General features: G+C 33.5%; 2 protein-coding genes across 2 annotated transcripts in view; both read left to right on the top strand.

The window, feature by feature from the left end:
• Nucleotides 1-19,153, top strand: part of LOC114331646 (endothelin receptor type B) — a 289,732-nt gene that overhangs the window by 44,709 nt on the left and 225,870 nt on the right. The window lies entirely within an intron of this gene.
• On the top strand, nt 1,146-2,504 carry LOC126878595 (uncharacterized). Its single transcript, XM_050641403.1, has 3 exons — nt 1,146-1,298; nt 1,389-2,164; nt 2,231-2,504. Exons 1-3 carry the CDS (start codon nt 1,146-1,148, stop codon nt 2,502-2,504), a joined length of 1,203 nt encoding a protein of 400 aa, XP_050497360.1.

The following is a 19,153-nucleotide window of genomic DNA, read 5'->3' as shown; positions in this document are numbered from 1 at the left end:
GTATCGCACCTGCAGGCCACAAACATAGTAATTGAAGAATGGAGTAGACCCAATCACTATATCATCATTATACTGACGTCCTAGGCACACAATAAAAACAAATAAATTTTCTGATTTTTTTAAATCACTTGTATCGTGGCTCTTAATCTGTGGTGATTACAGTGTGAAACGTCCTTTTTGGGGGTCTAGGACATTTTTTCGCCGTCGCCGTTTCGCCGTCGTCATTTCTCCGTCTCCGTTTCGCCGTCGAGCCATTTCGCCGTCGCCGTTTCGCCGTCGAGCCATTTCGCCGTCGCCATTTCGTTGTTAGCATTAGTACTTATAATTTCGGTATGATCATTACTCGTATATAAGTTTTGAATGGTTTTCGAACGATTATATACTATCACTTTTACATAATAAAGTTTTTTATTTTTGATACAGTAAAAACAATTGAAATTGAAATCTCTTTTTCAATATTGTTTATTTCCGGGAATCTGATAATAGTAATATTTATCTATTTAATGATGTATTCTAATTATACTCTTGTTTATTGTCGTTAATTTCCTAGAAATAATAGGTTAAACTTAAAATTACAAACAATAGGTGACTATTAAAGGTTGGCAGGTACATCAGGTACCGTTAACAGATTATTATCTCCTTAATGATGTATTCTAATTATACTCTTGTTTATTGTCCTTAATTTCCTAGAAATAATAGGTTAAACTTAAAATTACAAACAATAGGTGACTATTAAAGGTTGGCAGGTACATCAGGTACCGTTAACAGATTATTATCTACTTAATGATGTATTCTAATTATACTCTTGTTTATTGTCCTTAATTTCCTAAAAAATAGGTTAAACTTAAAATTACAAACAATAGGTGACTATTAAAGGTTGGCATGTACATCAGGTACCATTAACAGATTATATCCCGTTTCCTCATTTCTCTCTTTTAATTTACTTTGTAAGCGCAGAATTCATCTGAAGAGTTCAGTCGTATCTTGAAATTGTTTGCGATAATTACGAACTTAATTATGAACCGAACAATTTCTACCTACTAGAGGAAAGCCAAAATTTAGCTCAGATAGTTTTATTTATTTTTTTGGATGCCCTTAGCAAAAATGACGATGAAATTAGATTTTGGACATGTGACAGAAGAGGCATGTGTAAGGCAAGAATTCACACTAAAAATGGTGAAATAATAAAAAAGGTTAACCTGCACTCTCATGACGCCTCGGCTGTGGATGTAGAGGTTGCCCAAATAGTAACAACCATTAAAAGACGAGCAGAAGATACAATGGAAGGAACAATTCAGGTAATTTTCAATTTATTATAATAAATTTTCTTATTTCCAACAATATTTTACTTTGAAATTTTCATAGATTTATTCATTTTTTTATTTTAGGTAGTCAACGAATGTTTGAATAATACCAGTCAGGCTTCTCAAGCTCGACTTCCAAATAGTTGCGCACTGAGGAAGACCATCAGACGAAAATGCAACGAAATTCAAGCTGCACCGCCAAACCCTGTTAATTTGGAAGAATTGCGGATACCGGAACATTACAGGATTTATGAAGTGTCGGATGGCGTGGAAGAAAATTTCCTTTTGGCGGACAATGGAGAAGGGCCCAACAGAATATTGATTTTCGGGAGAGACAGCTGGCTGCAGCATTTGAAAACTTCGCCCATATGGTTTGCCGATGGTACATTTTCAATAGCACCGCAGCTTTTTTCCCAAGTGTACACCGTGATGGCAACTAAAAATAATGGGGTCCACCCTATATTTTATGCCCTTTTGCCAAACAAATCACGAGCTACTTATAGCCGTATGTTCGATCTAATAAAGATTTTGAAGCCAAATCTGAGCCCTACTGCGATCCATTGCGACGTTGAGCAGGCAACATTCTCAGCCATGAAAGATTGCTTCCCAGGACTAAATATCAACGGATGTTTCTTCCACTTAGCACAAAACATGAAGAAACATGTGGCACAGTTAGGCCATCTTACAGAATACAATAACGATGCCCAATTTGCCTTAAATTATAAGATGGTGACATCCTTGGCATTCGTTCCAGTTCGTCATTTAGATCAGGCCATTGATGTGTTGGGAAACGCTTTACCTGTTGCGCTTCAACCACTGTTGGATTGGTTCGAAGACAATTACGCAGGACGTATGAACAGGTAACTATAAAGTGTACTTCTTCAGAAATTCCAAAATCTGTATATCATTTTATTAATTATTTATAGACGAGGAGATGGTAGACGCCCAACATTATTTCCCCAGGAGATGTGGAATCTCTATCAAAGGACGATGAATAGGGAGGATCAAACCAACAATTACGCGGAGGCAGCACACAGAAGGCTTCAAACAGAATTAGGAGTCGACCACCCTACAATATGGAAATTTATCGATAGCCTCCGTAAGGTGCAGAAGGGTAGGGACGTTCACTATGAACAGTTAGTTGCTGGGAATCTGCCACCCTTGAAAAAAAATATAAGGACGCGGATGAGCGAATTTTAAGATTAGTCCGAAACTTCAATGCCGATGGAGATATTTTAGAATATCTTAGAGGACTTGAGCATAATTATGAAATGTAACTTTTTAAATATTTTTAATACTGTAAATATTTTATTTTTCAGACGAAAACAATGTATAGTTAAATACGAAAATATAACTTGGTTTTACTAGCAACATCAGCATTTTATTTACACTGACATTTAGTATAAAAAAAGTTAGTATGTTATCACGTTCTTGTAAACTTAACCAATGCCGGGATGGAGACGGCGAAATGGCGACGGCGAAACGGCGTCGGCGAAACGTCCCAGTCCGCCTTTTTGAAGCTCTAGTTTGATGAACCACGTGACAGACAACTACTTCAGACAGTTAATATGAATAACCTCAGACGTCTCAGTATTTTTCACCTTATCTTCAGAAATAATTTTATTTACCTTGACCTCCTACGCTTTCATATTTAATAACCAAACGGAATTTATTTAAAGAAACCATTATGAATAACAGAATAACGTAAACTTATGTCTAAAGACAGAAAGTGATATAGACACTGCGATCTAGACACTGCTGTGTCTAGATCGAGGAATCTAGGAAAACACCTGGCAACTACCTTTAATTTTCTCTGAGTTACAACTAGAAGAAAAGGTAAATATTTATAGATATTTTGGCTGCCCATACCAGATGTCTCTGGCTGTTAAGCCTTTTAGAAAAACCGAAATTATTGACGAAATATTCAATAATAATAAAAATAAATCACCCGTGTTGAGCTGCCCCCCCCCACTTGCAAAAATTAAAAAATAAATAGCCCTGATTTATGAGCTATTTATGAGCTTTCATATTCCGCAAACTAAAAATTTTGAGCTCGTTCCACTGAGCAGGAATTTAATACTTTAGTGGGGGGCTGAGTCAGCCCCCCACTACTTAAAGATAGGAATATTGAATCGGTTTTTGCGGCAGAATTACGAGCTATTTATGAGCTCTTGAAATTATATAGTTTCGATTTTTGAGCTCATCCCCTTCACCCCCAAACAACCCTTTAATTGATTTAACTTAAGAGAAAAATGCTGAGAAAACTTAAAATATATCGTATTGCGGATATAATTCCTATAGCTTATATACTCTAAGAATAAACTATTAAATCACGTGCATTTCGATTATTGAGCTACAACCCCTTCGCAAGAAAAACCCGGCTTAAGAGAAAGTTGTACTTAAAATGCATTAAACTAATTATTTGGCGACTAAATATCATTTAATAATTTATAAGCTTCCAAATTACGCGCATTTAGATCAGTAAATTGCAATTTATTTTGTATAGTGCAGTCACTTAAAGTAAAAATCAACGATTACCTTCAATTTCGGTGAACCTTCATCGATTTTCACGAAAATTGGTCAGTGGTTAGAGGTTACCTCAAGAAACAAAGGTGACATGGTACCACCTTGCGCCTTTACCCTGAGGGTTCATACCGCCCCTTCTGGGGGTAAAAATTATTTTATAAAAAATAACTGCACAAATCTATAAAAGAACAAATTATAAGCAAAGTTTATTATATAAAGTTATTAAAATAAGTCAATACTTTTTAAGTTATTAAAGATCAAAAATTTTAATTATTCGTGAAAAAATGCATGTTTTGAAGCGGTTTTTCGTAAATCACTGAAAAACTGTAAGTTTTTACAAAAAAGTTAATAGTAGTTTAATTCGTATAGCTTATATTCTAAGAATAAACTCTTAAATCACGCGCCTTTCGATTATTGAGCTACAACCCCTAGTTGAATCTCAATTAGTGAATTGCCAATGGCAATTCACTAATTGAGATGCGTATATTTTGCAAGCTCATAAATTATTAAACGATATATAGTCGCCAAATAATTAATTTAATAGTTGTTTATGATATAAGTGTTAAAATTACACGTTTAAGGCACGCATGTGAAAGTTTGCAGAATGAGCGATAGCGAGTTCTGCAATTCACATGAGTGCCTTAAAAATGTACTTTTTAACACGCATATCATACAATATTTTTTCTACAAACGTAATTACAGGACAATATCTACAAAAATTTTTACTTGAACTTGACTGACATTCCATTTTTATATTTTTTTGACATTACATCAAAATTGCCTATACGGTCAATACGAATTGCAGTGCCATAAATTTTTTTTAAAGCACTAGTGCCTTAAAGTAGCATTTTTAACGCTCGTCTAGAGTGCTAAAAATTGCATTTTTAACACGGTTGTAGAAAAAGTATTTTAAGTACAACTCTCTCTTAAGCCGGGAATATGGGATGGTTTTCTTGCGAAGGGGTTGTAGCTCTATAATGGAAAGGCGCGTGATTTAAGAGTTTATTCTTAGAATATAAGCTATACGAATTAAACTACTATTAACTTTTTTGTAAAAACCTACAGTTTTTCAGTGATTTACAAAAAACCGCTTCAAATAATGCATTTTTTCACGAATAATTAAAAAATCTTTGATCTTCAATAACTTAAAAAGTATTGACTTATTTTATTAACTTTATATAATAAATTTTACTTTTAATTTGTTCTTTTATTGATTTGTGCAGTTATTTTTTTTTAAATAATTTTCACCCCCGAGAAAGGGCGGTATCCACCCTCAGGGTAAAGGCGCAAGGTGGTACCATGTCACCTTTGTTTCTTGACGTATCCTCTAACCACTGACCAATTTTCGTGAAAATCGATGAAAGTTCACCGAAATTGAAGGTAATCGTTAATTTTTACCTTCAGTGACTGCACTATACAAAATAAATTGCATTTTACTGATCTAAATGCGCGTAATTTGGAAGCTTATAAATTATTAAATGATATTTAGTCGCCAAATAATTAGTTTAATGCATTTTAAGTACAACTTTCTCTTAAGCCGGGTGGTTTTCTTGCGAAGGGGTTGTAGCTCAATAATCGAAATGCACGTGATTTAATAGTTTATTCTTAGAGTATTTAAGCTATAGGAAATATATCCGCAATACGATATATTTTAAGTTTTCTCAGCATTTTTATCATAAGTTAAATCAATTAAAGGGTTGTTTGGGGGTGAAGGGGATGAGCTCAAAAATCGAAACTATATAATTTCAAGAGCTCATAAATAGCTCGTAATTCTGCCGCAAAAAACGATTCAATATTCCTATTTTTAAGTAGTGGGGGGCTGACTCAGCCCCCCCCCACTAAAGTATTAAATTCCTGCTCAGTGGAACGAGCTCAAAATGTTTAGTTTGCGGAATATGAGAGCTCATAAATAGCTCATAAATTAGGGCTATTTGTTTTTTTATTTTTGCAAGTGGGGGGGGGGGGGCAGCTCAACACGGGTAAATAAATATCCTGGTTGTGAGCTGATTACTGGATTGGCATTGTGTCAATTACCACAAAATGCTTTTCTCTTATTAAAACAAATCTACAACGCAGTATTAAGATTAGGATACTTTACTTCACAGTGGAAAATGGCTTAAGTTATTTTAATTCATAAAATAGCCAAACCTTTAGAATCCGTAACTTCATATAGATACCATAGGCGTAACCAGGGGGGTTTTGGGGGTTGTAACCCCCCCCCCCATTGGGATGTACTTTGAGCTCTATACGCTTAACACCATAGCCCTCAGAGACCTTCCAGTAGTTGTAACCCCCCCCCCCTTAGGATCATCCTGGTTACGCCTATGATAGATACATTAGTTTATTACCAATTTTTGCTATAATTCTTGAGAAATTAATAAAAAAGTAACTGAGTTCTTTCCAAAAAAAACCAGACTACCAATTTGGTTTTCGACAAAAATACGCTGCAGTTAGCAGTAAGAAAAGCACTATTGTTCTGCAGTGTTCTTGGGTATCACAAAGCTTATGATAAATGTGGCATACATGTTTGGTATACAAAATTTAACAATAACAATAACTACTATAAAAATATTTTTTTAATTAAATGAATTAATGGAAAAAGAAGAATATATGTAATTTATTTAACTCAAAATACATTTTACTACTGTGATAAAATAATGCTGTAATAAAAATATTTAATAAATAAAAATTATTTTTCGCATAAATAAAATATCAAACAGCGACCAACCTACTTGCCTCTCGGCAGTTTAAACATTTAATTGAACTTAAAAGCAATGTTTATTTTTCAAATAAACACTATTTTCTATTTTTGACAGCAGAAAAACGTATTTTGAGTTAAATAAATTACATCAATTCTTCTTTTTGCGTCAATTAATTTAATTAAAAAATATTTTTTTGGCCATCCTGTATAAATATTGATTTAAACGTTTATATTACTGATGGTGTTGAAGTAATGTGTCTGAACAGAAAAAGAAAGAAAGGTTGAGTATCCTAGAGAGTACAATAATTCAGAGGATAGCAGGCCCACTAAATTTAGGTAATAATTTAGACTTAGGCAAATATGCAAATTGCCTATTTTGCATATAATGCATAAAAAATGCAAAAATGTCAAATTTTGCATATTTTTATAAAAGTGAGCATAAAGTGCATATAATTTGAAAATTTGGTGTTAACTATATATTTTTATATTCAAACTTACAGATAGCCTGAAAATTATTCAAATTCTTGGTATAGTAACTAATAAAAGACAGCGGCTTATAGTTTTGTCACGTTTTGTCCTGGAATTAAGGGTTTGTGTTTGCCAGTTTATGTCTCTAGGTAAAAATTTTTATTTTGACGCTCAGTTTCACTTGGTTTCACTTTTGTTGTAAAATTGGAGGCGTAAACAACGTGTATTTCAATTGTGAATAATTATTATGCTTTGAAAATGCCGAAAATAAGCAATGTTTCAACTTGGATAAAATCTTACAAAGAGCTCTCTATGGATATGATAAAGTTTATTGCTCATGTTGTGGAAAAACCATAAGTACATACGTATTATTTTTTATTTTATTTTAAAAATTTACACGGTGGTACAAACAAAGATTTTAAAATTGGAGATTATGTTTAAGAAAAGTACCAACACAAGGCTAGTTCGCAATAAATCGATGTATTTTTACTTTTTTCAAGCATTTTTTAAACTCCTTGCGATAAAAAATAGGATACCTATTTAAAATTCAAATCATTCAATAGTCTACTGAAAGGTCACTAACATTTTTTTTCTAACAATAGCATAGTTTGCTTTAATTTTGCTAAAAACAAAAACATATCATATATTGGACTTAATTAATTAAGTGCTTTTAATTTATGCTCACAGTATTTTTTATTTAAATGTAAACAGAAAAGACCAAGAGCCTCTTGTAAATATTTGGGTGTTCTTCCTTCTTGCACATTAAATATTTTAATTGTTATGCAAGAACCGTTCATTTTTAGTTTATTTTTACAATCTTAGATTTTAAAAATGGGTACAACTATAGAATATTTATATTCTTTTTGAAAAAAAAATCAAATAGATCAGCATGTCAGAACCGCGAAACATTTAGCTAAAAAAATAAAAACCACATCCGGTAAAAAATATCAATCTTCAGTGCCCAAGTGCTTTCAGTCAAGTTCCAAAAAACAAACCGAACAAAAGACTTTTAACGAAGATTTGTGTCGTGCATTAGTATCTTCTAATATACCGCTTTCAAAATTATCTAATGAAAACTTTAGTTCTTTTATTAAAAAATATTGCAAACAAGATATTCTCAGTGAACGAACTCTAAAGAGAAATAATGTCAGTTTGTTATACTCCTCAGTTATCCACAACATAAAAGCCGAAATAGGTAATAATTACTTTTATATATGTGTGTACCACACATATGTGAGACCACTGACTCGTCAGGAAGATACATTATGCACTTATTGATTGGTGTACTTAGCGATGAAGCCTTTCCAAAATCGTATTTAATTTCTTGTAAGCAAGTGAAATGCTTGCTTGCTTATTTTATCTGATGCCGCACCATATATGGTGAAAGCAGGACAAAATTTAAAAATATTTTATCCAAACTTAATACATGTCAGTTGTTTAGCGCATGGAATAAACAGAGTTGCGGTTGCCGAGGAAGTAAGAAAAAAATTTCCACTAGTTAACAGTTTAATAGCGAGCGTCAAAAAGGTATTCCTGAAATCACCTGTAAGAATACAATGTTACAGAGATAGGCTTCCTGATGTTCCACTGCCACCGCAACCCATTTTAACACTTGGGGAACATGGTTGAAAGCAGCTAATTTCTATGCTGATCATTTTGTTGAGTTAAAAGAAATAATTAACCTTTTAACGGATGGTAGTTGCCAATCTTTATTGGAAGTTAAGCAAGCCTTCCAAAATAACATCCACCAACAGCAACTGTCATTCATAAAATCAAATTATAGTTTTGTCCAGAAAACTATAACTCAATTAGAATCCTCCAAATTATCATTGTTAGAGAGTACAGTTTTAATAAAAAAATTTGAGTCATTGTGTCAAAACGTTAAAGGTACTATTGGAAAGGAAATTTTTCACAAATTTAAAGTAACCATAAAAAAATAGTGGTTACCAGGTTCTTTCTGAAGTGGTTCAAGTACTAGCTGGAACATTCTCCGAACCACTTAATTTAGAAACCATCTATTATAGTAAATTTGAAAAATGCCCCAGTTACATCAGTTGATGTCGAAAGAAGTTTTTCTATTTACAAATATATATATATATATATATATATATATATATATATATACAAGGCTGAAATATTGGGGTAGCAGCAATCTCAAAGAAAACTCTTTATAATAGTTCCAAGCTTTCGAAAATGTTTATTTTCATCATCAGGGAAACTACAATCATAAATAGACAGTATTTAACAAATAGGCTAACTGAAATCAATAATAATTGCTATCCTTGTGTTACCAAAAATCCAGAACACCATAGTTTCCTCTCACTAAACCAGGTGTCGAGGATTCCCAAAAACACAAAAACAACAAAAAATTGTTCTGAGAAATGCAGAGTCAATACTTTCACTAAAAACACTGCACATCAAAAAACAATCTTACTAAAGAGTTACTTATATGTTTGTACTTACATTATTTGAGGATGTTTTTAGATGATAGATATATATATATATATATATATATATATATATGTATTCAGATACAAGCCATAAGTTTTTATTAGAAAATTTTGAACATCATTTGATAATCTATTGTTACCACAATTCAAAATAATATTTATATGTTAAAATAATTGTATATGTTATGTATTTATAATATTGTAAGTGTTTTTGTAAATAAAAAAATATTGTAAATATTTTTTGTTACATGCATATTTTCTAGATAAATATGCATATTTTTGCATAAAATACTGCATATTTTTGCATGAAATACTCATATTTATGCGCATATTTCATACTTTTTTATTTGCATATTTGTCTAAATCTAGAATAATGAATTTAGAAAACTGATGAACCACGACGTTAGAGAAATTTTGAAGGGAGAAGACATCATCACAGTTATCAAGGTACAGAGACTCAGATGGATGGGACATATAAAAGGGAAAAATCCAGAAGCCATTATCAAGAAAATTACCAAATGGAGACCTGTATCAGGCAGAATACGAGGAAGACCCAAAATACCATTGGAGAACCAGATAGACGAGGATCTTAAGAAGATGGGAGTTAGACAATGGGTAACAATAAGCAAAAACAGGAACGACTGGAGAAAAATTGTAGAAAATGCCAAGTCACACAACCAATTCTAAAACTAAAAGGATAATGAGTCACCACGACGAATGAATCGGAAGAGCCAAAGAGAGCAGCAATCACTCCGCTACAGTGGCGTACTGAGCATGGTTCCGCGGGCCCCGCGGAGGGGCCCGCTCAAACACGCTTTTTGTTTCTTTTTTTATTCTAGGGACATTTTGAACTACACAAGTAAAAACTAGGAAATATAACTGCTTAATAAATTTTTATTTTTGTGTAGTTACTTATATATAAAGCCCGGATTATATGCAAAATGCATGTGCAACATCCAGCATGAGCATATTTGTGGGTTTCTTAAAAATAAAATAGTTATATTTAGATAATACTTTCTTGGAATTATTGTTCATATCAGATATATTATTGGGGTACCTGCTAAATAACTTTATTACCTACTTTATTCCAAGTACATATATGTATCTACTAAATGGCTACAAGTTTTATTGTTAGGGAAAACCCATCTGGAACACTGTTTATCAGTAGAATAAGGCCACCAGGTAGCTAGGTATAGTAAATTCGTTTATAAATTCTCTCTACGGCAAAATATCCTTTAAATATCAACAAATTTTTAGTGAGAATTTTGTTCAGAATGAACTGTCCTATATAAAACCGAATTTTGACATAACTGTAAATTCTATTGCAAAACTACAGAGTCAAAGACATAAAGATAGAAGGAGAACCTCATAGCAAATAATTATATCAAAGATATCAAAGAAAGACTAATAAATCTTGCAGGGACAATTGAAAAAAAAATTAAAGATAAATTTAGTGACGTTTTAAACAGAAATGAAGGCTGTCATATTATGTTCCAGCCTTATTCTTTAACAATATCCCTGTAATAATATTGTTGCTATTAGAGACAATTAAGTTGTCATTGTATACCGGGTTTGCCAATCATACTGTGTTTTTTTTTAAGTTCGGAACACCCTGCGGAATATTCTTCTTCTTCTTGCAGTCTTAAATAAAATTTTATTCTAAACTATAAATTTTGTTATATTGGCAACATGAAATTTGACAACTTGTATCAAACTAGCGTGAAAAAATAGAACACGTTTTAATTTTTCGTCTAGCACAGGAATTGCATATAAATAGCGCGTGGGAACGCGCAGTTGGATAATCTGTCTTGTATGGCTCTTGCTCAGCATGAAAATAGCATAATGTAAAACCGTCTTTAAATTTCGCAACCAGGAAATCTTCCTGCGTCTCATATTTCTCTTTCCCGAGAGTTTTCCTTGGGTTATGAGTCCTAGCAGGAAGTACTTTTCCCCTCTCATTATGTGGTACTTATAGATATTCCAGTTTTTTCGTTTTTGTTATTTTTGTTTTTAGATTCATTCGCTTATGTTCTATAATAATAGAGATATCTCCTTTTATATTACAAATGAGGTTTGCTAGTTGGTCTTGTAGTATCGTGTATTAGCAAATAATTGTTACCAATATAAGGAAACGATAGCATGGTAGTTCTTCGCTATGTAAGGTGACTGCTTGAACGCACTCATTGTGGGTCAAATTCATTGTAGCGCGTTCCATTTTCACCAAACAACAAAAAAATTACAGACATAAATAAGAAATATCTACTAATTTTTACAACAAACCAGACACTTTTTGACTGTTAACAATTTGACATTTATCAATTGTTAATTTATCTTTAGGCTTGTTTATTAAACTACGCAAAAATTAATGATTTATTGACAAAAAATATGGGTAGTTGTTAAAATACCTAACTTTTTTATTTTTCAATAAAAGCGAATTAATTAAAAAACAAAATGTTAAGAAAACGTGATGCTATAGTTGGGTTTTAGTATTTTATAAATGCTAGAATTCTCCACAAGGTGTTGCGAACTTTGAGAAAAAAACACCATTTTGATTTGTACACCCGGTGTACAATGACGATTCACCTGTCCAGCAGCAATATTATTCAGTGGCGGATCTAGAAATTGGCCTTGGGAAGGGAAATTTGCCTTAGGGAAGGGGGACTTTCAGTGAAACACCAAATAAAAAACATATCCAAATTACATATGAAAGACAAAATAATAACCTATATTATTATGTATTAAGTTTCCTTAATTTTCCTAAATAGCGTGTTTATTGGGTTGAATTTGTCTGTAGTTTAAGTTTCATATCAGTGAATATATTTTTGTTTCAATAATATTTTTCTTTAATTTTGGACTTTGTAGGGGGGGGGGGGGAATTTCCCCTTTTTCCCTCGTCGTAGATCCGTCACTGATATTATTACAGCGATATTGTTAAAGAATAACGCTATAAAATATCGAAAAAATCACTTAAATCGGACAACAAGTTTAGGAAATACCAGACATCAAAAAGTCCCATTTTTAAGGTGGTGCGTTAATTATGTTACTTAGTATATGATGATTTTTTATATTTAATGTTTATTAAAAACTTTTGATATACAACATGTGTTTTCATTGGACGAGGGACCCGCATCCCAAATGGAACCAGGGCCCGCGGATCTATCAGTACGCTACTGCTCCGCTAGGACTGTAGATGCCATGATGATGATGATGATGATAATTATATTATATTACTGAATAGAGAATTGAATAACCTTTCAAATAAGCTACCACACGACCCCTATACCGAAATGAACATTAAATCATTTAAAAAATATCGATTACGTCATCACGCCCAAATGGATAACGTCACTACTATGGAATATAAGTCAAAAAATCATAATTTAAAAATAAAAATCGATTTGTATCGGGATTCTTCTCCAAGTTGGCCTATTCTGGAAAAAATGAATTTATTCTATAATCTTGAACCTCTCTGTATTTATAGCCAAAAGCTTTAGATGTAATTAAATAAAAATAATATAATCATAAAAAAATTACGTCAAAACTACGAACATCTTTATAAGTGGCTCCTTTTTCGTTTTAATCAGTTTATAATATATAAGTTATACGGCTCTTGTTTTTCACAGTTCAAAAGGTATAAACTTTCTTCAACTTCCACCGTTCTAGCTAAAATAGTTCCAAACTCAACCTCAAACGCAGTATCAAATTTATTTTCAAGGCAAGGAATCTCTACTGCTAATCATATTTGACTTGTTAGCGTACAAAAGAACTCCGCAGTTTGTAGCGAGCGGTGATCAAACGTTTTTTGTCTGGGCTTCCAAGATTAAGCGAACAACCAACCAATTGCAACAATCGGGCCGCAGGACATTAAAGGAATAATTTTGAACAGTAGAATTCCCGCTCCCGCCATAGACCGCTCTGCGTTGATGTTGTTTTATATATAAATTTAATGAAGAAAAACCGTAAGGGTAACGAAAAAGTCAGTAACTATACGCAAATTTACAGCGATGTACGAAAAAATAATGGAGCCAAACGGGCTTTAGCCATAACCATTCACAATAAATTATTAAAATACGTAAAAGGCAATTATGAACACATGGTTTCGATTACCACCCTGTAGACTGTATACCTGGAGGTCACCACAGGATGATGAATAAAATTGCATAAGGGTAAGAACAGAACAAGTGGGTCGCGGTGGAGGTGGAGGTGGAGGTCGCGGTCGATGTCGATATCCATGTATAACAAACACATTGTAGTGAATGGAAGAGAACAGAGCAGGTAAGTCGCGGTGGAGGTTTAGCGCGATGCCATCCAGGAGGTTTACATCGATGCTTTTAAAAATAAAATGAGTTTGTTTTACATGGATGTCTACTGCGCGGTCTACAAGGAAGCTTCCCTTTGATGGGTCCGTTCGTCGACAAGTTGTCATTACCTGCGCTATCTGAGTTGATACTTTTTATATAATCCCTTTTTTGTATTCAGTTTTGTATCCACAACAGAATTAGTAACAACATATTTGGGGTGATACCTATTGAGCAAGCAGGGTTCAGACCTAACCGCAGCTGCACAGATCAGATCCTATCCCTAACAACACATATTGAAGCAGGTTTTCAAAGAAAGCAAAAAACATCAGTTGCTTTCATTGACCTATCAGCTGCATACGACACCGTCTGGAGACAAGGACTAATCTGCAAACTGATCCGTGCCATCCCATGCCAACAGGTAACCAAACTCATTGACAGCATGCTCACCGACAGACCTTTTCACGTCACAATGGGCAACTTAAGAAGTGTCCAAATGAAGCTCAGCAATGGACTGCCACAGGGATCTGTTTTGGCACCCTTACTCTTTAATTTATACATCGCGGACCTACCTAGGACAACTTCGCAGAAATTTGGCTACGCTGACGATTGGGCCATTGCAGCAAGACATAATAACATGAATGTTACAGAAACAATACTGACGGATGACCTTGCTGTTATGGATGAATATTTTCGCAAATGGCTACGGCCCAATGCAACGAAAACTGAAGTGTGCTGTTTCTATCTGAATAATGCCCAAGCCAACAAAAAACTCTCCGTTCACTTTGAAAACAGACTACTCACTCATAACTCAACACCAAAATATCTTGGAGTGACTCTTGACAGAACCTTAAGTTTTAAGGAACACCTACAAAGAACGGCAGAAAAACTGAAGACGCGAAATAATATAATCCAAAAGCTATGTGGCACCACATGGGGGTCCTCAGCCTCCGTACTCAGATTATCCGCTCTCGGACGTATACTCGGCGGCTGAATATGCTTCGCCGGTATGGCTCAACAGCAAACACACGAAGATCATTGACACCCAATTAAACCAGACAATGCGAATGATCTCAGGTACAATTCGGCCAACACCGAACTATTGGCTTCCCATTCTGAGTCACATTCCACCGCCGAAACTAAGAAGAAGTCATTCTCTTCTCAGAGAATATCGAAAAATCGAGACTAACCATTAACTACCCATCCACCATGATAAACTTGATATCAAAATGAACAGACTGCGCTCCAGATATCCCCCATTGTTAAGGGCCACCTCCCTACATCAGGAACATTTCGACCTCACCAACGCTTGGAGAAGACAATGGGAGAGCGACTCACCACAGGAATCACACCAAATGGCCTGTATCGATCAGAAACCGCCAGGCTTTGAACTGCCCCGCAATACATGGACGGCGCTGAACAGAATAAGAACAGTACCGGTAGATGTGCTGACAGCTTGCATAGATAGGGAAAGGCCCTTACTCCTGCGTGTGACTGTGGTGCGCAACGGCAGACCGTCCGCCACATTATTGAGGAATGCCCCCGAAGGCGGTACCCTGGAGTTTTCGATGAGTTCCTGAATGCGACCGAAAATGTTTTACATTATATTAATACATTAGATGTTCGTTTGTGATACTTCATGTAATGATTTATATACTTTTTTTAAATTATGTGTTCTTGTATCTATGCCATACGATAAAATAAAAAAAAAATAAAACCAAAATCAGATGCAAAAATTCTTATTTAAAAAAATGAAGATATGGCTAAATGTATATAGAGCTTCAATAATATCATTTTGTATATCACTTGAAACTCTCGAAAAAACAGTTGATGTTTCTAGATGTTGGCAAAATTTTTGATCTTTTTTGGCAATTAATGTTAACAATTCCCTGTATTTGCATCGAATCTCAGAGCCGTCGCCCTCAAAATGACCAAGAACCGCTAATTCTTGATTGGCCATAAAACATACGGTATCTATTATAAGAGAGCTAAGGATATACCTATCTTTTTTTTTAAGAAACTCATTATGTTTAGCAATATTTGCTTTAAAAGCTTGGTTAAGAGAACTTTCGATTCTTGTCTTGCCAAACTGAATCAAATTGGGTATACATCTTACATGTAGTAACGGAGAAATTTCATGTCTCTTTTTTAAAACTCTAAAACTATTTAAATCGTGAACCTGGTCCACCCATTTTTTCTGTAGAAACCAGAAGACATGGCCAACAATACAGTCTATTTTTTCTTCCAACCACATAACCAAGGATTTTAACTGTACCAACTAAATTTAAAATATCGAACTACTTTTTTTGATTCCTTTGTTAAATTGTTTAAAATAGATCTTTTATTTTCAATAATATAATTTTTTTCAATCAGAATTAGTTTTCAAGTAGTTGATCGATTACGCAGCGACACTCATCCATGGTGAACTGCACGCACACTTTTTATAGGTACTGTAACCAAATTTAAATCTGGTAACAGCCCTAGTGACATACACAGCGCGCTTAGGCCTGTCGCTCCTTCAAAATTTTCAGACACAAGCCGGTCCCAAGCCGCCCGAGCGACAGCGAGATAACCATTCATTGTAACCACAAATGAGACTGGTAACAGAATATAATGAAGTGCAACTGAGTCACATAAAGTCGCCAATATTTTCGTGTGTCTATGAGTAGTTGGCTATTTTCTGAATTAGGTACTATTAACAGATAATATAATAATATATTTCTATTGATAAAAATATAGATAAACGGAATTATTCAGTGTCATTAAACATTTATTTACAAGATTTTTAACTGTTACCAATGGTAACAGTGGTTACATGGACGCTTCGCCATTGGGAGGATCTGATTATTTACAGCTGACATTTCATCACTATCATCACTTGACTGACACAACATCGCAAAAGCACAGTCTTTTTGTCATTCAAATTTCATTAAACTACATCACTTGATAGTGGTTCTAACTCGACCTCCACCTCCACCTCGACCTACTTGTTCTGTTCTTACCCTTAGAAATCAAATCGACTTTATACTAACCAATTTAAGATTTAGAAATTCCATTATAAGCGTTAAAACTCTCCCTGGAGCAGATCAGACCATAACTTCCTTGTCCCCAAAATGAAACTGGGGGTAAAAAAGGCAATAAAATTTAAAAGTACTAAGGTCAATACTAAGTTGCTCAAGATAAACGAAATACGTGCTGAGGCTTCAACGTCTATCAATCAAGAGATGAAAAAATTAACCTTAGAAATGGAAGACAATAACAACGTGAACATTATCTGGAGCAAAATTAAAGATTCTGTTACAAAGACAAAGAAAGAAACTCTACAAAAGAATGAAGAAAGCCGAAAACCTTGGATTACTCAAGAAATACTGGAAAGCATAGAACAAAGAAGAAAATATAGAAACAAAAACCCAAATAAAAAAAAACGTAAATTAATAAGAAACAAAATAAAGGAGGCTAAACAAAAGTGGAAATTAGAAATTCGATCAAGAATGGGGCAATAAACAGCAACCTTTTTGAAGATGAGGAAATTTTCTGCGTACCTAACCACATACTTATTCTGCAAACCTAATATCGTATGGTAAAATGTTATATCTACTCTATTCTTCTTTATGGTGTCTAAGCTTGGACTATTAATGTTGACTTAATGAGAAAGCTGGAAGCTTTTAAGATGTGACTTTTTAGGAGAATTTTGAAAATACCGTGGACCGATCAATTACGAACGAAATGGTGTTGCACAGAATGAGAAGAGACAGAGAACTTTTGACCACCAGTAAAAAGAGAAAAACAGCTACATATTTGGGGCACATACTTAGAAATAATAAGTATACATACAAGTTATTACAGCTGAGTGTGAAGGGTAAAATCGAAGGAAAATCGTGGTAGATGACAAATATTCCGGATGAAAAACATTCGTGACTGGACCGGGTTAAAAACACAGACGCTTTTTGGAATTCATTAGATTTTGCTTGGAGTATTAGACCACTTATCGCAACTCAATCCTTTCATTTGTCAAAACCACAAGAACAATGCCCCAAAAGTTTGTTGCTGGTCTCCTTTCTTCATGGTCTTCCGCAACAATCCACTACTACCACCCACACTTCGGTTGACCCACTGTTCGATTACATTCCATTTACGCTTTCAATCTCCAACAGTTGCTTCTCCAACACCTAAATCTAAAACCACCTTCTTTATTGATTCACCCTTGTTCAACCATTCAATTGCATTTACTTTTATTTCCAAAGATACAACTATGTACTCTCTTCCGATTTCCAGTCATATTATAATAATAATAATAATAATGTTTATTTAGGAATAACAATAAAGATTTACAAAAAAAAATAAAAAGCATAATGAGTACTACCTAAATAAACATAACTAACTCACTGAAGTTGAGCTACCCTGTATATATATTACTAATATACATACAACAGTAACACCCCTTGTGCGTGAGACTTAAAAATACTAATTTACAAATATAAACAAACACAAAAAATATTTAACAAATGTATAATATAAATGTATACAGTTATATGAAAATTTATAGAAATACTAAAAACTCTAACATTAATCAAGAAAAAATAAAAATATAATAATTTTAATATAATTTGTGATATAAATGTGGCCATCAATAATTCAAGAAATGTTGCAGTTGATAATAAAAATCTATTTAGATACAATTTTTATTTTCGATACAATTTTTTATTTCTTATTTAAGTTTATTTATTACAATTATTGTCCAATAATAAGTTCTTCGCAGAATTTTGTTGATTTGTTCCCAATCCATTGTTTAATTTCATATTTATACCTATGTTTTTTATAATTTTTAAATTGTTTTAAATTATCCGGTAGCAAATTGTATAATTTGGCCCTATGTAACCAACATATCTTTGGAGTATGGATTTATTACATTTTGGTAGAATTGTATTATGTTTTTTATATCTAGTTTGGTGGGCATGACTGTTAAAATTTAATATTATATTTTTTTCATATATATGTATAAGGGCTTTATAACAGAATAATTTACGTACATTTAAAAATTTACTTTCGTTATACAGGGTGTCCCGAAAAGATTGGTCATAAATTATACCACAGATTCTGGGGTCAAAACTAGGTTGATTGAACCTAACTAACCTTAGTACAAATGTGCTCATAAAAAAAGTTACAGCCCTTTGAAGTTACAAAATGAAAATCGATTTTTTTTCATATATCGAAAACTCTTAGAGATTTTTTATTGAAAATGGACATGTGAAACTCTTATGGTAGCAACATCTTAAAAAAAATTAAAGTGAAATTTGTGCACACCATAAAAATTTTATGGGGGTTTTGTTCCCTTAAACCCCCCCCCCCCAAACTTTTGTGTACGTTCCAATTAAATTATTATTGTGGCACCATTAGTTAAACACA

The sequence above is a fragment of the Diabrotica virgifera genome, chromosome 10, assembly GCF_917563875.1.
Source record: "Diabrotica virgifera virgifera chromosome 10, PGI_DIABVI_V3a".
NCBI classification, from domain to species: domain Eukaryota; kingdom Metazoa; phylum Arthropoda; class Insecta; order Coleoptera; family Chrysomelidae; genus Diabrotica; species Diabrotica virgifera.
Note: the sequence above shows the minus strand (reverse complement) of the source record. Positions and strands in the feature narration are given on the sequence as shown.

Coding starts and splice junctions, on each gene's coding strand:
- LOC126878595 (XM_050641403.1), top strand. CDS start 1,146: ATGTGTAAGGCAAGAATTCACACTAAAAATGGTGAAATAATAAAAAAG. Junction 1,299..1,388: donor CAATGGAAGGAACAATTCAG/GTAATTTTCAAT, acceptor TTTTTATTTTAG/GTAGTCAACGAATGTTTGAA. Junction 2,165..2,230: donor TACGCAGGACGTATGAACAG/GTAACTATAAAG, acceptor AATTATTTATAG/ACGAGGAGATGGTAGACGCC.